At 37.2% G+C, this 21,289-nt stretch overlaps 1 protein-coding gene across 2 annotated transcripts in view; it reads right to left on the bottom strand.

The window, feature by feature from the left end:
• Positions 1–21,289, bottom strand: part of PTPRB (protein tyrosine phosphatase receptor type B) — a 112,336-nt gene that overhangs the window by 44,512 nt on the left and 46,535 nt on the right. For both annotated transcript variants that reach the window (XM_044228653.1, XM_044228654.1), the window contains 7 exons: positions 20,633–20,902; positions 18,518–18,778; positions 13,524–13,790; positions 9,581–9,844; positions 2,281–2,544; positions 1,479–1,742; positions 455–718 (listed from right to left, as the gene is read on the bottom strand). In XM_044228653.1, coding sequence (XP_044084588.1) covers positions 455–718; positions 1,479–1,742; positions 2,281–2,544; positions 9,581–9,844; positions 13,524–13,790; positions 18,518–18,778; positions 20,633–20,902 — 1,854 coding nt within the window. The remainder of the gene's footprint in view (positions 1–454; positions 719–1,478; positions 1,743–2,280; positions 2,545–9,580; positions 9,845–13,523; positions 13,791–18,517; positions 18,779–20,632; positions 20,903–21,289) is intronic.

Genomic DNA, 21,289 nt, shown 5'->3' with positions numbered 1-21,289 from the left:
TTTAAAAGTAGTATATTATTGGTAATATTAATATAAAGAGGCACATTATTCCTTCATTTGTTACTTATTCTTGTAACAAATGAAGTAAATGGCATAGGTGTTCATTTTTTAAAAAAATTTGAGAAGGGTAAATTTTACAGAAAATAGTAACTATTTAAACGTAAATAGTTAATGTAAATAGTTACAGAAGTCTATGTGTTAAAACTAAAGTTTCTATATCGTTTAGCAAGTACGACAATTTATTCAAGTGATATGGCCCTTCAGGACCTTTCAGTTGTTCTGAAGATCTCTATTATGAAAGAAAAATGCAAAAAGAAACTATGAAAAGGGCTCTTGAAACTACACTGAATTATGGCTTTGACTTCGGATGTTTTTGACTTGTGAATAACTAAGTCAGTCCATCTGCTGTCCTGTCGTGGAAAACAGTTTGGCTCTTCTCCAGGTGGGCACTCACCTGTCCGCCCCACTGCATCTACCTGGTTCTTCAGGGAGCCGCTGACTGAGGCGATCATGATCTGGTACTGTTCCCCAGCCTCCAGCCTGTGGAATGTGTGCTCCGAGACGTGTTTGGAGAGTGTCTGAGACTCAACCTTTTGATTCTGCCTGAACGCAGACACTGTGTAGGAATCGATGTCTCCCCCACCAGGAGTCCAGCTGACTGTCAGGCTATCTGTCGCCCCATTGGGAGAGACATGAATATTTCTGACAGCACTTGGAACTAAAAAGGAAAATAGATTGAAAAGTCATCACTTAGAGAATGAACTATGGAAATTTTCAACCAAAATTGTCACGCTTCTTATATTTTGGCATATACTAAAAGAATTCACTTTCATATATTGATACCATTTTTCTCGGACTTTTCTGCCTGAACTGAATTTGACTGGGGGAAATTTAGAGGGACATCGAAGCCAGCAAGTGGAAATGAAGGATGCCGGTAGTAGAGTGAGGGGCTGGTTAGATTGCCTTGGTCCAAGTCTTGGTTTACTCATTTACTAGCTGGGGGACTACAGGCAAATTACTTACTCTCCATCAGTTTCAGTTTCTTCATCAGAAAAATGGCAGTTTTGGTAATAGTGACAGGCCACAGAGTTGTGAGGATTGAACAAAATGTCCACGTAAAGCACTTTGCTGTGGGTTTAGTTCATGGTCAATAAATGTTAATGGTCATAACAACACTCCTAACGGAGTTCCAAAAGAAACCCAACCAACAGAGTTATTTTTATTAATCTGTGAGCCTCACAAGCACCAGCTAGTCACATTAGTCCAATGCTATTTCTCTGAAAGCTTTTTTCTCTTACCCTACATAGTACTTTAGTTTTGTTAATCCAGCTTGGACAGCATCATGGTCACCATCAAGATAACCTCACTTCTTGCCATCTCCCTTTTACCCTGTTATCTTCAACCCAAACACCTGGCTACCCAACATGCGAAATTCACCAGCACATCTACTCAAGTTCAAGAGCCACATTTCAAATTACCTGTGAAGCCCTCAATGAAGGCTGACTGCTGTACTTCCCCACTGATGGTCAAGACAAGAATTTTATACTGGCGCCCTGGCGTCAGGGAGGTGAATCGATATTCAGTTGCAGTATTTACAAGGTGAAAAGGAGGAAATACTTTCATATCGTTGAAGAGCAGCTGGATCTCATATTGGTCGACATCCCCTTCAGCTCGTGACCAAGTCACCAGAAGGTCGTCAGTGCTCCTATTCCGCAACGTTAGATCCCTAACGGGCTCTGGGACTAGGGAAGAATATGGCAAGACACTTCAGGAAAGTAACTGATCAAAGTTTACCTACACAGTAATTTATGAATCACATTCAAGGAACTGGCAAACATCTCTCTTCCCCAAATAAACCATTTGAACTACTTCATGCATAATTAAATGAGAAAAATTGGAAGCAACTATTAAAATTGTAAGTTTTTCCTGACATAAATCTTCTATGCCAAGCGTTGGTAGGATATAATTATAAAATGAATTATGACCTCAATCATAAGATAAAACAAGATATCTAGAACTTTAAATGCCACAGTGCAGGAGGACCGGGAAGAAAAATGGGACAATTGGCCTTCTTGCTTCCTGACTGTGCTTGCTTTTATCTACCAATAAATATTCTGCAATTATAGGCCATGGCTTGGCTGACTGATACTAGCTCCAAGTGAGAGTGGGAATGCAATTTACTGCTCAGGAAGGAGAGAGAATTCAAGGTTCAGATATTTTATTTACTCGATGACCTTCAAGTCCCAACAAACCATCAGATTTTACAAGCTTTCCACTTACTTGTTCTTCCATTCCCTTGTTCACTGGCTTCATATTGTCCACTTCTTGTACTAACAGTGACGCTGTACAACCGTCCAGGGACTAACTTAACAAACACACACTCGTTTTCACTCTTGGGGATGTTTTTGGTTTGAACGAAGTTGTTTTTGTTTTTAATGGTGACATCATAGTGATCAAAGTCTCCAGTAGCATGCACCCAGGATACCTTTAAATAGTCACTCCTGGCTGAGTTACTAATACTGACTCCCTGGACCTTGTCAGGCACTGAAAAAAAAAGAACAGAGAACAGCTGAAGATGTAGTGTGTCTAAGGGAGTAATTGATCACAGATGACAACCTGGGACAGTGAAGGTAAGTGAGAAGATTTTTTCCGTGGGCATTTAAAAGAAAAGTTTTAGACCTTTAGATCACACATTTCCAGAGGGGAAAGATTGTTACACTACTTGGAGTGATTAAATGGATCTTTTAAGAGAGCCCAAGAAATGAATTCTAATCTTGTTTTTTGCATAGGCAAAATGTCATGTACAAGATGGAAATTAAATATGATAACTGTTGATTAATGTGAATTGATGGTGATGATATTAATTCCAACATACCTTAGTGACTCAAGACATGATAAAAAGTTACCAAGAAGAGTATAAACAATCCAAAAGAAAATTGGAAGAAGAGAAAACACGTAGTTAATACACGAAGAGATGTCTAACATCATTGGTGATCAAGGAAATGCAAGTCAAGACCATAGCAAAATACCATTTTATAACCATATGGTCGGCAAAATTTAAAACCCTGACAAGACCAGGTATGAGACAGGATGCCTGGCCATGGGAGAGAAGATGAATGGACCATATATACACAGTGAGATTACATAGCAGTCATAATTTTTTTTAACTCAAAATGCAAAAATATGGATTTTTGCCTTTAACATCAAAACACAAAATATAAGTGAATCTTATCAATATAACATTAAGTGAAAAACAAAGTCTTAAGAGACTACATACTGCATAAAATAACCTTTTTAAAAATAATGTTAGAACATCTAAAATTTTTTAAACCTGTAATTTTAGGACTATATAAATACTAAAACTATGCAAGGTGAAAGGCAAGAAGAGAGATGAAACTAGGAGTCAAGATGATGGTTACCTTGGGATGAATCAGTGGGGTGGGAACTGCATGATTTGATACAGATTACTGTCAAGGTTCTAGCTTTTATTTTTTATTTTTTTAACATCTTAATTTAATTTTTTCAGTGTTCCAAGTTTCATTGTTTATGCACCACATCCATTGCTCCATGCAATACGTGCCCTCCATAATACCCACTACCAGGCATAATACTCCATAGTATATATGGACCACATCTTCTTTATCCATTCATCCGCTGAAGGGCATCTTGGTTCTTTCCACAGTTTGGCGACTGTGGCCACTGCTGCTATTAACATTGGGGTACATATGGTCCTTCTTTTCACTACATCAGTATCTTTGGGGTAAATACCCAGTAGTGGAATTGCAGGGCCATAGGGAACCTCTATTTTTAATTTCTTAAGGAATCTCCACACTGTTTTCCAAAGTGCCTGCACCAACTTGCATTCCCACCAACAGTGTAAGAGGGTTCCCCTTTCTCCTCATCCTCTCCAACACACGTTGTTTACTGTCTTGTTAATTCTGGCCATTCTGACTGGTGTAAGGTGGTATCTCAATGTGGTTTTGATTTGAATCTCCCTGATGGCTAATGATGGTGAACATTTTTTCATGTGTCTGTTAGCCATTTGTATGTCTTCTTTGGAGAAGTGTCTGTTCATGTCTTCTGCCCATTTTTTGACGTGATTTTCTGTTTCGTGTGTGTTGAGTTTGAGGAGTTCTTTGTAGATTTTGGATATCAGCCCTTTGTCTGTAGTGTCATTTTCGAATATCCTCTCCCTTTCTTCAGGTTGCCTCTGTGTTATGTTGACTCTTTCCTTTGCTGTGCAGAAGCTTTTGATCTTCATGAAGTCCCAAGAGTTTATTTTTGCTTTTGTTTCCTTTGCCTTTGGAGACGTGTTTTAAAAGAAGTTGCTGTGGCCAATATCGAAGAGGTTACTACCTATGTTCTCCTCTAGGATTTTGATAGATTCCTGCCTCATACTGAGGGCTTTCATCCATTTTGAGTTTATCTTTGTACATGGTGTGAGAGAATAGTCGAGTTTCATTCTTCTATACATAGCTGTTATTTTGGGTAGTGGTTTCTTATGTGCCTATTAAATTATTAAAATAATTAATTAAGTGCCTAAATTGAATTGGAAGCCTAAAAAATAAATAAAAGTGACAAAACATGGTTTCTTGAACCAAGAATTATAATTAATCCAATTTTGTGCACCTGAGGTTCCCCCAATAAATATACAAACAAATAAATAATGTGTGCCTGTGTTTTTTCTCTCAATCTATCAATTGATCAATCAATTGGACAAAGCCTGTGTCTAAACTTCTCTTTCACTTTCCTTCAAAGCATGAAATAACTCAGAAATTTCAATATTTTGGCATCTAAGCTATATTTCCCAAGATACTTCTTACATCTGCAAGTTGCATTTCATTATTTCTTGTTGGCATACATGTACTGGTTACTTTTTGTATTAGGATATATCTCCCTGCAGAAATGGAGCCAGGACTGGTATACTTTCCTCAAGATATCCACTGGAACCAATTACAATGTAGCTAGAATTTATTCAACACAGAATAAAGGAAAAGAAATTCTGAAGTTTTTATGCATGGGCTGAGTAAGAAAAATCAAAGACCCAGGCAATTTATTGAAAACAAAGCAACTATTATAGGAAGAAAAACCAGACTACATACCATGCTAAGTCAATAAGGGGCTCTCCAGGTGGAATTGGAGGTAATTTGTGAGACCTGCCTAGCTGCACAATGAGATGATGTGATACAGAATTAGAAATATTGATATTTTCACCCAAAACGTAGAACAAAAGCATTAGAAAGGGAAAAGGGCTTTGACACAATCAGCTAAAATCAACAAGACAGCATCTCAGACACAACTCTATAATTAAACTGATATCGGGGGCAATGGATTGTCTTGATTAGTCATGCGTCAAATCCAAGTTCATGCTGGTAAAGAGTCAAGAAGGTGCTTTGAATAGAGGATCATTTTTCTTCCATTTAAAAACAATCTTGACAAAAGGCTTGCAGTATGAAGGTCAGATAGATAGGAAACATTCATGAGTGGACGTAGAGGAGAAGTAAGGGGTTAGTAGGATGACATATCCTTTGATTCTGGTGATTTTTAAGTTCCAAGTTGATCAACATAAGACACTGACATAAGGCTGCTTCCCAAATGGAAATCTACTTTTCAGATCTCAGGCATTATTATGATTATCGGTATAATTAGATCTTAAATCATTTGAGGGTAGGGAATAGTTTTTTATATCCCTGGCCAGTGCTTTCAGAAATAGCATGATGTAATGGAAATATACTGGAACTAGGTGAGGTTGATTACTGGTCAGCCATGTGGGCTTGGAAGAGCTAAGTGTCTCTCTGGGACTTGATCTACAAATGAGATGGGATTAGATCAATCCATGGACACTTTCAATGTTAGCATACTGTAGCAATGTAAATCAGTGGTTTTTAAACTTTTTGAAGTCATAGAGACTTTGAGAATCTGATAAGAGCTACCAACTCACTCCAAAAAGAAACACACATACCTTTCTTATCTGCAATAACTTGATGGACAGTTTTGGGGGTTACGACATTCTTAACATCTATCCATAGAGCACTAGCTAAAAACTGCTGATCTAAGTGATTTCTGATTATTAATTCAGTGAACATTTATTGAGTGCTTATTGGATTCCAGACCCTGTGCTAGGTAATAGGATGATGTCAATTGCCTTGATCCTCTGGAAAAAATAACATAGTTTTAGGTTTTTATAAGGTCTTTGAGTCCAAAAGATGATTGGCTAATTCTTGCATTCAGCAACAATAAAATCATGGGTGCTTATATGGGCCAGGTATAGAGAGAAACACAAAAAGGATCTGGTTCCTGACGTCAAGGCAATCACAGAGGGAGAGATGCAGATGACTGCAACGAATAGTAAATGTCTCCTAGAAAAACATGAATGGGAACTTAGAGGGACACATGACTCAGCTATGAACACTAATCATGATGGAATTAAGTGGCTAGAGCAGAAAGATAGGAGACCCATTATAAATTTAAGTAATAAGAACCTCTGTCCTGGTTATTGGCAAGAAAAGCAAAATAAAGACATATCAGTGAAAAATTTTGTGGGAGGTCAATGAGCAAATCCTAGCAAAGGATAACATGTGTCAAAAGTGATTTTGAAATTTTCAGTTTAGGTGAGTATGAATACACTTTGGTTTTGGAAATTTGACAAATTCATTTTTTATAGTATTTCTTTTAATTTCTTTTTTGTTATTATGTTTTCTAGTTTTATTGAGAAGTAATTGCCTTATATTACTGTATAAATTTAAGGCATATAGCATGATGGTTTCATTTATATATATTATGAAATGTTTGCCACATTTGGTTCAGCCAACATCCATCCATTCATACAGACACAATAAAGAGAAAAGAGTGAAAAAAGAAAAAAGGAGGAAAATGTTCTTAATATGATGATAACTCTTATGATTTAACCTCTTAAGAACTTTCTTATGTATTGTCATCATGGGGCACATTACATCACTAGCACTTATTTATCTTACAGCTGGAACTTTGTACCTGTTGATCATCTTCCTCCAGTTCCTCCTTCCCCCACTCTCTGCCTCTGTCTTTTCCTATTAGTTTGCCTTTGCTTTAGTTTTAGATTCTACATACAAGTCAGGTCATTGAGTATTTGTCTTTTCTTTTTGACTTATTTCACTTAGCATAAAACCTTTAAGATCCATGCAGGTTGGAGCAAAGTGTAGGATTTCCTAATTTTTATGGCTGAATACTATTCCATTGCATAGATATACCACTTCTTTTTTTTTTAAGATTTTTTTATTTATTAAACAGACAGAGATCACAGTAGGCAGAGAGGCAGGCAGAGAGAGAGAGAGAGAGAGAGAGGAGGAAGCAGGCTCCCTGATACAGAGCTCGATCCCAGGACCCTGGGATCATGACCTGAGCCAAGGGCCGAGGCTTTAACCCACTGAGCCACCCAGATGCCCTGATATACCACTTCTTTATCCATTCATCCATGGACAGAACACTCAGATTGTTTCCATGTCTTGGCTGTTGTAATTAATGCTGCTATGAACATAAGGGTGCAGATATTTTTTTGAGCTAGTGCTTTTGTTTCCTTTGGATATAATCCCAGAAGTGAAATGTTTGGATCATGGGGTAGTTTTTAATTTTTTGAGGATCTTCCATACTGTTTTCCACAGTAGCTATACCAGTTTACACCCCCAACAGAGCACAAGGGTTCCCTTTTCTCCATGTCAATGTCAGCATTCATTACCTCTTGTCTTTTGATGATGGCCATTCTAACAGCCAAAAGGAGATATCACATTGTGGTTTTAACTTGCATTTTCCTAATGACTAGTGATGTTGACCATCTTTTCATTTGCTTGTTGGCCTTTTGTATATCTTCTTTTTTTTTTTTTAAGGTTTCATTTATTTATTTGACACAGACAGAGGGAGATCACAAGTAGGCAGAGAGGCAGCCTGAGAGAGTGGGGGAAGCAGGCTCCCTGCTGAGCAGAGAGCCTGATGTGGGGCTCGATCCCAGGACCCCAAGATCATGACCTGAGCCGAAGGCAGAGGCTTAACCCACTGAGCCACCCAGGCACCCTACGTATATTTACTTTAGAAAATGACTATACAGGTCCTTTACCCATTTTTAATAAGGTTATTTACTTTTTTGCTATTGAATTGTAGGAGTTCTTTGTATTTTAGATATTAACCACAACTTTGGGTATTAACCCATTATCAGGTGTATGGTTTGCAAATATTTTTCCCAATCCATAGGTTGTTTCTTCACTTTGCTGATGGTTTCTTTTGCTGCGCAGAATCTTTTTGTTTTGATGTAGTCCCAGTTGCTTGTCTTTGATTTTTTTTTTTTTTGCTTATGCTTTATATGTCATATCCAAAAAATCGCCACCAAGACCCTATATTTTCTTGTAGGGATTTCATATTTTCAGGTTACATTAAACTTTAATTCATTTCACAAACAAATGAACTTAATTTATTTTGAGTTAATTTTTGTGAATGGTATCAGAGAGAGATCCAGTTTAATTCTTTTATGTGTGCACATCCAATTATCTCAGTACATTTATTGAAAAGACTGTCCTTTCTACGTTGAGTAGTCTTGACTGCCTTGTCAAAGAAACCCTGACATTTTTAAATGCAAATTTCAACCCATAGCTCAGCAGGAGAGGCTTGACAAAATATTAATGTCGACCTTCAGTGGAAATCTTAGCTGTAAACCCCAAAAGTGTAAGTACATTGGGAAAATGGTAGCCATCTAAATTGAGTTCTTTCCAGAACATCGAAGACCTAACATTCATTGCCTTTGCTAGGATTTTGCTCCTGGTCCCAGAACAAAAAATGTTCATGTTTTTTCACCTTGTGTGACCAAATAGACATTTCAGGAAGGATTTTAGGGCAGAGAACTTCATTGGTTATGGAGCCATTCAGAACTGGGTTTAAATACAGAAACGCACTGGTTCATTTAACAAGTTAAACAGTTGAGCAACTTATTTTTTAGCCTCCCTGAACCTTGATTTCCTGATCTGCAAAGTGGGAATAAGGACAGTGATCTCCATAAGGAAATTGCAAGAATTAAGTTAGTTAACATACATAAAGTCAGTGTCTAGCAACCAAAAAGTACTCCCCAAACAGCAAATACTTGTTACTATATTTGAATATAATATGAATTCTAGCCATGAAAGTAGTGTTCATCTCACTTTAAAGGAAACATGTGCTCACATAAGGAGTTTCTAGGATCAAAATTTGAAGACTGTCACAATTCTGTGATCTCAACAGCCTTTAATCCTATCATTACAGAATTGTTGCAGATCTGTTGCCTTGAGCCATATAGATAGCCACTTCCTTTTTCTTTCTTTCTTTCATTTTTTTTTAAAAGATTTTACTGATTTATTTGAGAGAGAGAAAGAAAGAGAGAGCACAACACACACAAGCAGGGGGAGGGGCAGACAGAGAGGGAGAAGCAGGCTCCCCTCCGAGCAAGGAGCCTGATGCGGGACTTGATTCCAGGATCATGAGATCATCACCTGAGCCGAAAGCAGAGGCTTAAATGATGGAGCCACCCAAGTGCCCCTAGCTAGCCCCTTCTTACAGAGCCTGGCTCTCCTGAGAGCCTTACCTGTTCGCTCCTGGCTGAAGGAATGGTTTTCATACTTGCCGCTCCTTGTAGTTATGGTCACATTGTAGAGGCGGCCCGGAGTAAGGGAGCTGAAGGAACACTCGCTGACAGACTTGGCAATAACGAGGGACTGAATGACCCTGCTGCCATGAGAAAGCGTCACCACATAGTTATCCACGTCTCCTGGAGCTGGCAGCCAGGAAATGCTCAGGTAGTCATTGCGACCAGAATTGTTTACTGTCACTCCACTCACACTGGAAGGGACTGGAATTTAAAAAGGGGGAGAACATTTGAAAAAAGAAAGCACAGTCAAAAGTCTGGAGTCATCGACCGCAGTCAGCAAAAACAGTGTGGACTCAGGAGTTCTCGTCTGATTACCTAAGAGGTCAAAGACATGTGAGGATTTCGCCTTAGCTTCTGGAAGCTGAGGGTTTGGGGATCAGCAAGGCTAATCCAAATTAAAATGCAAGAAGGTCTTTTGGGTGCCTTATAAATACAGGGATGCCACTACTGCATTTTTATGGTCTTGCTGTTTGCAAAGTATTTTAAGTGGAGGCATATTTATGTGAATGTGTCAGGAGGTTCCCTCTGCAGGAAAAGGAACAAACGTAACAATCCAAATGAATCAGCTCGAACCAAACTCATCAATAAGCAAAGATGTTTGAAGGGAAAGATGAAGAACACCATACATTTCTAAAGAGCTTAGACTTTGGGATAGCTTTGATTTTCTTGTGATGAAGTTATTTATTCCTGGGGAGTCTAATAACACAGGAGAGGCATTGCGTCTGCCCTTTATAAAGCATTTCCTGCCCTCTAGTGGCAAGAAATAAACCTAATTGAAAACAACAAATCTGGAGATGGACCCAACAGTGGGCAGAAGGAACTATTGCGGGGATAGTGGCCACTATCGTTTGCTTATTTTAATTGGGGCTTAGTGCCACAAACATTTATGGAGAACCTACCATTTGCCACAGATACAAAAATGGAAAAGATGTGGATGCCTTCAAGGAGCTTCTTGGCTAGAGGCAGTATGCAAATTAATCATTGTGGTATTGAGTAGTAGTCATGTATGTATCAGAAATAAGTATACAGTAGATGGTATTGCCAGCAATAGATATCAGAATAAAATCCTGTAGAGTATGTGAATGCACTACTATTTTCCTTGCTGGCTCACTGCTGCAGCTAAATATTTTCATATAATCGTCAATATCCCTACCTCACGTACAATGGACAGGATCCAGCTAGATGGCTCTGAGAATCCTTCTAATCTAATACACTCTGATTTTGTGATTTAAGCCTCAAAGTCTTCTTTACACTTACAGGCACTTGTCCATCACCAAAACTTATAAATAGCACCATACTGAGCAGCTCTGCAAATGCTGTTCCATGTATTATAAACATTTCCTAGACATAAAGTGGAATCTTTGAGCCTTGATAGTTCTATACTGATGTCTTCCTCTCTCCCCCCCTTCCTCCTTCCCTTCCCTTTATTTAACAATCTGGACATCCCTTGGTTGCTCTCAGTAGAATTATGTTTGTTTTTCAAAAGTGCTAGAAATATTTGCAACTACTAACATTTTATTAGAAAAGACACAATTATCAAATGTTTTGTCAAAAATACAAATTCATGGTTACAAGAAAACAGATATAAAATTTGTTCTTCCTTTAGAACCAGCATTTTCCCAGGTTGGAACTAGATTAGTTAAGCATATCTGATATCTTTAACTTTAAATATTTTGCCACCTTCTCTAGACTGGGAGGGTTTATTTATATGTTTCAACTCGAAATTGAAGTGAGAAAACCTTTCAAAACCTTTCAGTTATTTCGGAACTGACCAACATTTCAGCAGTTTGAGTAGATGGCCATGATTATCAAGGCTTTAGCCATTGAATGTTTTACAATTAACCACATACAAAATTTACTAAACCAGGCATCTTTCAAAATCTCTAATTACTGTGTTTCTATAGTAGCATCCCATTTCCCCCTTTTCTCATAATAATGTCTGCACTCTTAATGTGTTTGAATAAAATAACTCATGCTTGTATTTACTCATATTTTGCCCTCTCCTCAAAATCCTATGATCATTCTGCAAAGAACTGTCTTGTTTTTGTATACTTATACTTTTATACACTGTGAATCAAATACTGATACCTCTGCTACAATTAAAATAGAGGCATAATAACAAAGCTCACTCATTTCAAGTGGTATCGGCAGCCAAACTATGTTAGCGTATCACAGTAAGTTGGAAAGCCCTTGAAGTATTTTAAAATTTGGGAATTAGCTTGTGGGGCGGAATCTGACTAGTTGTTAAGCAAACTATTTCCTTTTCCTCTCGGACACCCGCTAGGCTACATTTCCCAGTCTCCCCGGCAGTGAAATGTAGCCATTTAACTGTGTTCCTGCCAGTGGAATGTGGCGGAGGAAGTGATGTGTCTACTTTCGGGTCTGGTCATCTTCCCCCACTCCATGACCTCTAGTCTCTGGGGAAATGGACAGAGTTCTGAGGACCTAGAGGAAGGAAGGAGATGGTAGAAGCCGGGATCCCTGACTTACTGCTCGGGAAAGAACCAACCCCAGAGCTGTCTAATCTGGAATCTCCATGCTGTCCCGTTGGATAAGCAGGAAATAAGTCAGTCTGATCTGACCAATACAACTGCAACTCACTGGGAAATGGGTGCAAGGCCCTTCTCAACCCTCTCCTCAGCTTCCTTACTCCAACAGAGATACATTGTGGTGTATTATCAGGGATGGATTAGAAGTTGGAGGCTTCAAGATGTAAGCTAACGGCAGAGCTAGAGCCAGAATCTAGGTCCTCTGATTCCCAAGCTTAGCTTTTCCCCCACCCCCAATGACACTACACCAATGGCTGGTGCCCAGAAGTACTGAAAAAGAAGGAAGGTATCAGGAAGAAGGATGTAGGTAATAATGTCAGCTGCCACAGAATGAGAAAAATGGCACATCTCAGTGAATTTATACCAAAACTATGAAATACCTTTTCAATGACTTAGTTGCATTTCTGGGAGAGCTAATGAAGTTAATGTTCCTTGGGTTCATTAAGTAGATAAGATTCATGATTTTAAAAAAGGGACATATCTATGATATCTTCAGCTGATAGAATCTAAGCATCAGTATCCGAGCATCAGAAATACAAGAGAAACCTGAAATCCAACTTATAATCATATAGAATTAAGTAGGCAAATTCACTGACCTGATTCTGAGTTAATTAATAATTATCAAAGCTTCTACCAAATGCATTTAATTTTTTTTTTCCTAAGAAACTGGAACATAAATGTTATACTGTTTATTCATATTCTTTCTTGGTCTTGTGTAGAAAATTATATTTCCTTCTTTGGTGCCAGCCCTGTCTGACACAGGTAACTGTATACCACTTGTTTGTTGAATTAGCTCTTTGACCCATTGGTGACTGTCATCTCTTCAAGGTCAGGAAACATTGTTTAGATGGTTATAGTATTAACTTGTTTAATGTTGCTTCTGAAAATATATGTGATCTGGGGATTTTATTAACTCCACTTTGGACCACAGAAATTGGAGATCATTTCCTTACTATGTCTTGAAACAAAAATAGGAAAGGGAGTGGAATATACTTTTTAAAAAAACTCTCACTTCTTGTTTATCTTAACTGGGACATAAACATTAAGGAAATCATCAACTGAATGAGGGGATAAGCCTAGGTGTCAAATGACTACTAGGTTACCACAACAGTTTTTCTAGAAGTTCTGACACCTTTATGGGAGATTTTAGAAAATTCAGAATTTATTCTACCTACTCTCATTCAACCCTCAATTTCCATTCCTAAGAGAACAACATATATGGATGGTTGGTATTGAAACCTGGTTTCTAGGAAAGTCAAAACTGGATCTGTTTTTAGGGTGCTTCAAAACATCCTAGAATATACTCTGGAGTTTCCATGTGCTCTTCTTACCTGTTCTTCCCTCCACCACCACTTGTCGGGATGAGATCCCACCGCTTACTGTTGTTACCACCACAGAGTAGAGGCTGCCTGATTTGAGGGAGTGGAAGCTGTATCTGCTGGTCTCACTGGAGACACTTTCATTTTTGATGACCACGTTTTCATGGATCAGTAAGACTTGGTAGAATTCTATGTCTCCCAGGGCGTGGGTCCAGTTAGTAAACAGACTGCTGGTTGTTCCTTGGTTGGCCACATACAAGCCAGTCACTTGGGCAGGCACTAGAACACAGTAGACAAAGAGAAGAAGGAAAAACAACAACAACAACAACAACACAGATGACATTTAGTCATCCTAAAGAAGTATAGCAAAATGGGTCAAAAGTAGAGACAGTCTTAAAGATGCTAAAAATATATCTATTTTTTTTTGCTATAGATTCTCAACTCTATTTCCTGTGGCATATGGCAAACTACTCCCATACAGAAGCTGCTTATGTGGGAAATCAAAATTGCTTCAGATCCACGGATGAGATGATGCTTACCTATTAACTAGTTTTGAACTTACATTTTTAATAATAAAAGAATGTTATTTTTTAATATTGTTTACTTTATAGGATTTTATCTGTCATTATCCCATGAGAACTGAGAGCCTCATTACCTACCTGCGCTGATGGTTGTTATGGGGTGGTATTGGGAAATCCCTTCCACCTGATGATTAGGTTGTAGTTTAGAAAACTGGTTAATTCTTTGGCACATTCTCAAGAGCACCATTATTTTTATACAGGAAGATGCTACAATAGTATACATTATATTATCCTATAATAATAATAATAATAATAGTGATAACCATAACAACTAGTAGGGATAAATGAGTGATAACTATGTGCCAGTTATGGACTCAATGGTTTTTAGAATTTATATTATTTGAATCTCATTCAAAAGTCTATAAATTTGGGGCACCGGGGTGGCTCAGTGGATTAAGCTCAGGTCATGATCTCAGGGTGCTGGGATCGAGTCCCACATCGGGCTCTCTGCTCAGCAGGGAGCCTGCTTCCTCCTCTCTCTCTCTCTGCCTGCCTCTCTGCCTACTTGCGATCTCTCTCTGTCAAATAAATAAATAAAATTTTTTTAAAAAGTCTATAAATTTGACTTTGTTATTTTTCTTTAGAAGACCATGTGATGTAAATAACTTAGCCTATCTATTATCAGAGTGCTAACAAATAGTCATCCAGAGTCCAAAGCCTGATCTGCCTAAACTGTGAGCCTGTGTCCTTTTCCTAATTAGCAACTATTGTGATTTCTAATCTATCCATTAAAAAAAATCTCTTACATAGATCTTGAAGCTGGCACTTGATCAGTTATATCTTCTTTGTGCCTCTTCCCTGAATTATGGTAATTAAAAGGATTGGGACCTTGGCACAATCCTTCTCAGAAATTGTTGACTTTTGGATTAAGATACAAATACACTCATTAAAAAGACACTACTGTACAGGGATCAGAAAATTCAATTTTCATTCTAAATTTCACATGGAAAGCAAAGGAATTAATATGGAAATAATTTGGAAAAAGAAGAACAAAGTTGGAGGAGTAACAACATCTGATCTCAAGACTTACTAGAAAGCTACAATAATGAAGGCAGTCTGATACTGGCAAAAAGATAAACACATAGATCGATGGAACAGAAATAAGAATCCAGAAATAGACCAACATATATAGAGTCAGTTGGTTTTTTACAGAGCAATTTTGTGGAGGAAGAATAGTTTTCTTCAACAAATAGAGCTGGAATTATTAGTCGTCCATATACAAAGAAATAAACCTTAACCCAAATCTCACAGACATATAGAAATGAACTCAAGATGGATTATGCACCTCAATAGAAAACCTAAAATTATAAAAGTTTTAAGGGACAATCTTTTGTGATTTCATGTAAGGCAAAGATTTCTTCAATATGACACCAAAAGCATAGTCTCTGAAAGAAAAAAACTGATAAATCGGACACCAGAATTAAAAACCCATGATCTGCAAAATACACAAATAAATTAATCAAAAGACAAGCCATAGTCTGATAGAAAGCATTTCAACACACATTTCTGACAATGGACTAATATCTGAAATATGAAGAATTTTCAAAATTCAATGATAAAAACAAACAACCCCACCAAAAAAATGAACAAATATTTGAAAATATGTTCTCCCCTAAAGAGGATAAATGAATGGTAAATAAGCATGTGAAAAGTTGCTAAAAACTATTAGGAACTAGTGAAAGGTAAATTAAAACTACATAAGATACCACTACATGCTTATTGGAATGGTTAAAAAACCAAACAAAACACTTGTAATACCAAGGGCTGTTGAAATTGTGGAGAAACTAATCTCATATATTGCTGGTGGGAATGTAACATTTTACAACCATTCTGGAAAACAGTTTGGTAGTTTCTTACAAAGTTAAAAATACACTTACTATATGACCCAGCAATGTGAATGTCGGGAATGATGAAAATGATCTTAAGACTAAAAGAGTGTCTTGGACTTCCAGTTCCTACAGTATAGTGGGCTGCATACCCCAATAAACACAACTACATGTGTTGGATAAAATATAAAAATGTAAATATATGAGTGAGTTGTCAAGAATGTAAGGAATTCTCAGAGACTAAAAAGATAGGTAACCAGTTCACTGAAGCGTACTTTCATCTTAAGGGCATCTTTCAAATACAAATTTAAACTTTGATCTGTGAAATTGGAGGTAAAGTGTAGGACTTTCCCAAACTAAGAAACCTCATAGGTGACCCTGCATATCATTGGATCCTGAAAGGTTACATTCTAAGTGTAAGTGAAATAAATATTCCCTCTCTGCTCTTCATATTGCCCCAGCATCCTTGGCACTGGGTGAAGAAAAATGATTATCACTGAGAATTCATAACCCTAGAACAGTTTCAGTGAGTTTGCAACCCTAATTCATAAAACTGGGTGATCAGAAAACCTCCAAGTTGACAGTTTAGATTAGAATAGGTCTGGGTTGACAGCAGTCCTGTGCACCTCAAAGAATCAAATGAAAAGAAAATTCTTTCTAAAACCCATCTGTAAACAAGGCCTCAAAGAATTCCCACAGAGTAAGTTTCCAAGATATATGAATTTACAGTGAAAAATCACACTCACTTAAGGAAGTAAAGCACCATGAGCAAAAGGCAGCAAACTCAATAGACAACAGGATTGAACTTCTGAAGATTTTAGATATTATGGTTATCAGATATAGAAGTTAAAATAAAAATGGCTTATTTGCTAATGGCAATAAAGGAAGATAATGGAAATATGACTAAAGAGCAACAGAGCACAAAACTGATTTGGAAAAAGAGCCAAAAAGAATGTTTAAAAGTGAAGATATAAACAAGTAAAATTTAAAACTCAATGGATGGATTTAAAAAAGATTAGACAGAGCTAAAAAAAAGAATTTGGGAGCTAAAACACAGGGCTGAGGAAATTATTCAGACTATATCCCAGAAAGCAAATACAAGGAAAATATGAATATATATATATATATTCTAGACTACTAGAAGGAGAATAGAAAGGGACTGGAGAAAAGGTGAGAGGTAATGTCAAAGAACTAATGGCTGAGAATTTCCAGGGTTGATGAAAGATACTAATCTACATGTACAGAAATCATCAAGATCTCAACCAAGATAGAGGCATCTATGTCTAGGTTATCACTGTAAATAACAGAACACTAAAGGCAAAGAGTAAATCTTAAAAGCAGTCATAGTAAACAGACTACCCAGAGAGAAACAGAAATTAGACTGATGTCTGACTTTTCAAGAGCAAGAATAAATGCCAGATAGACAACAATATCTTCAATGTGAGAAAATAATATCTTCAGTGAGAGAAAATAACTTACTTTCTTCCTTTCTTTTTTTTTTGAAAATAACTTTCAAAATAGAATTGTAACCAGAGAAAATATCTTTCAAGTTTGAAAGCTATATAAAGACATACACAGAAAAACAAAAGTGTAAAGAGTTCATCCCTAAAAACTCTAATAAAGACATTTGGGGGCACCTGGGTAGATCAGTTGGTTAAGTATCTGCTTATGACCCTCATGATCCTGGAGTTCTGGGATCAAACTCCACATCGGGCCCCCTGCTCATCGGGCTCTGTCTCCCTCTGCCCCCCTCTACTCATGATTGCTCTCTCTCTCTCTCTCAAAAAATAAATAAAATCCTTAAAAAAAAGAAAGAAAGAAAGAAAGAAATTTGAAGACTGTTCTCCAAAATGAAGGAAAGTAATCTCAAATGGAACTTGTGAGATACAGGAAGGGAAGATGAGAAGATAAGTGGTCATTTTTTGTGGGGTTAAAAAGGAGAGAGAAAATACAGAACAATAATATATAAATTGGAAAAAGGGAGTCTTTGATGATGATTTTGCTTCCTATTTCTGAGAGAAGAAGAGAATTATCAAAGAATTAATTGCCACCACTATATCTACTTACTGGTATATTCATCCAATACTCCTTTTTCTTCCATCTGATCCTAAAGTTAAACTACTCATGTTCTTTTCTAAAGCCAATTCCTTTACTTGTGCTCTAGATCCCACAGCTTGCTTACTCATAGAACAAGTACAGCCATTCTTCCTCTCTCTTTATATTATCACCATTTCTTTCTCTTCTAGAACAGTCCTATCAGCATAAAACTTGTTATTTCTTCTATCCTTAAATAAAATCCTCCTTTCAAACAGATCTTCTCTTTCAGATCATGCTCTACTTCTCTGCTTTCTTTTGCAGCAAAATATCCTTGGAAAAGTTTTTCTCGGCTTCCATTTCAAAATAAAACCAAACAAATTAAAAAACAAATAAAACAACTACCAAGAGTTGAAATAAGTGTAATAGAAAACAAACAATAGGAAACATTCATAAAACAATGACCAGTACATAATAGGCATTCAGTGAACATTTGTAATTCAAACATTAAACAATTCAGTAGTCAGGATACTTTTTAAAGTTTAAAACTTATTTAAAAAATTACCTGTTCTTCCTTTAGTTGAAGATGAATTTTTTAAGTCTCCACTAATACTGGTGACTGTAGCTACATATTTTCGTCCAGGCACCAGGTCAGTAAAAGTGAATTCTTTGGCATCTTTGGGGAGCGACTTGTGGATGAGTAAGAGGTCTCTGTCAGCTAGTGAAATGATGTATTTCTCCCATTCTGCTACAGGGGTTTGCCACATGATGCCCAAAGAGGTTTCATTGGCATGTTTGACACGAAGCTGGAGGACAGCCAGGGGGACTAAGGAAAAAGCAATGGAGACTGCGTCATTGACTTGCCTCAGAAACACTCAAGAATTTCTTAGAGAGCTGTTCTCTTCCAACCACAGGAGTGTTCCAGTTCAGCATTTCTTTTCTGAAAGTGTAGGAGCTCTCATGGGGGGGGGGAAGCTAATCTCAAAAATTGTGTGTGTGTGTTTTTAAAAGATTTTATTTTTAAGTAATCTCTCACACCCAACATGGGGCTTGAACTCACAGCCAAGAGGTCAAGAGTTGCGTGCTTCACTGACCGAGTCAGCCAGGCATACCAAATTTTGTTTACATAACCTATCCAGAAAGGAGGATTCAAAAGAATACACTGGAAAATGCTTTCCTGAGTCATTTATTTTGACCACATATTACCTTGAGTGTTTATTTCTTCATATGAATTCTATGATATGAAAATACTTAATTCAATCATATCATCCACAAAAACACTGAGAAAGGTCCACATTTGACTATATAGATGAAATTAGGAGTATTTTTTACCCTGTTAGATAGGAAAGACAAAGTGCTTCTCTTTTTCTCTGGGTTCCCAACTTTCTCTGGAACATTTCCGAAAAGTGGACACTGATGTATCCATGAAAGGGAAAATAATAATAGTATAGCTGGCAAGCAAGAATAGTATCTGATTAAAGGTTCCCATTATCCAAAGAATTGAAATTGTTTCCATTTCTCTAAAAGGTTTCATTACAATTTCTAGGACATATTGCTAAGAGTAAAGTACTAGTCCCATAAAACAATAGGGAAACAAAATTATGGAAGAACAAAGTGTATAAAATTATATTGATTTCTACATTAAAGAAATTTTCTGTAATTCTGTTCTAATTGAGTCCTGAAATCTGTATCTTCCTTCTTTAATATATTGAAATCAATTGGATTGTTATATCAAAGCCTACTTCAACTAACCTTATTCACCTAGAGGTACAGTTTAAGAAAAGTTCTCCTGATAATTATGCCAACTGCTGAGAGCCCCTACTGTTTCTTGACAGTATATTTGAGGTGAATGAGATAAAATATGGGAAAGGACATAGATACTTGTCCTGTAAAATGCTGAAATGAGCTTAAATAGGCCTTTGATCATTATCTAAGGGATATTAATATTTAGAAAATGAAGATATGACTGGAAGACCCAGTTGGCAAGCTAAGGATATCTTGATCTTCTTTGACATTCTTCTAAGAACATTGAATCAAAGTAGTTATTTCCTTATCATCAGGCAAGACTAAGAGAGAAGATACTCGAATTTCACTCCAAGTGTGGAGTATTCCATGTCATAGGAATGTTGAGTTTAGAAGGACAATTCTCTTATTTGAAAGTTGAGCAAACAGTCTCAGAGGGGTTGTGACTTCCCCAAGGATTTACAGTATAGTGGTGACAGTCAGAATACCAAGACCCATGTCTTGGGATCCTCATTCTCTTCTACCTTAAAATCCAAATATATTCCACTTCCCTTTAATAACCTTTCTTTGGACCATGAAATTCCCTCATTAGTCAACATTAGGTCAAAGCAATGGTTTCTAACACTGATCACTAGCAAAAAACTGTCAACTATCTTCTTTTGTGGGAAGGATTCTCCGATTGTTTTCTTCTTATTCTTTTGATGTTTAAAATGTCTTTCTTTTCATAAAATAATGGATTTATTAGTGGAAGCAACTTTTAATGTTCTAATTTGACAAAATTAAACATTACCAAAACTAATTCAGTCTAAAAGTCTATAATATCTCAAATTCAGGGAACATGGTGGGGGTAGGGGGAGGCATTGACAGCTACCTGGGTTGCTTGGGAGAGGGACCAAGTTAAGGTTCCAGCGTCATTAACACCTTTGTATTTGCTTACCTGTCCTGCCTTGGGAGCGCTTAGAATTCTTCAGATTTCCACTCTCAACAGTGACTTCTACTTCATACTGTCTTCCCGGTATGAGCCCCAAATCATCTATGGTGTAGAGTGTCTCCTCCTTTCCCACGGTGATGTTGAGCAGCACCACAGAATCATTGAAGAGCAGGATACGATACTGCTCCCAGTCTCCAGCAGGGGGCGACCAGCTCACTACTAGGGACCTTATCGAACCATAGCTGTTTACCTCCAGGTTCCCAACTTTGTCTGGAACTAAACGGTGAAATGATGTCAAAAAGGAGATTCTAAAAACCAAAAGTAAGGATACTGATTCACTTTTCATGGGCAACAGTAGATAAGAGACCTAATAGCTGAAGTTCAAAACATTTCTATTTGTGGATTGCAAATGAGTATTTTTTCCTCATTTTGGAGACATCAGACACTCAAGAAATATATACTAAAATCATCTTAGTAATATATCAGTAATGGATCTTCAGTAACACTGTTAATAACCTAGCAATATGACCGCTGTGTTTTATTGACTGCACACCAGCCCTAGAGACAATATTGACGTTGCCTCTAATGATGTTGACATTGATGGATGTGGTGTCTTTTGGTAGAGACACTGCATGTCGTGGTCATGAAAGAGTCCTTCCTTTA

Source organism: Neovison vison, chromosome 12 (genome assembly GCF_020171115.1).
Source record: "Neovison vison isolate M4711 chromosome 12, ASM_NN_V1, whole genome shotgun sequence".
NCBI lineage: Eukaryota > Metazoa > Chordata > Mammalia > Carnivora > Mustelidae > Neogale > Neogale vison.
The sequence above is the reverse complement of the archived record's forward strand: the minus strand, read 5'-3'. Positions and strand labels throughout refer to the sequence as shown.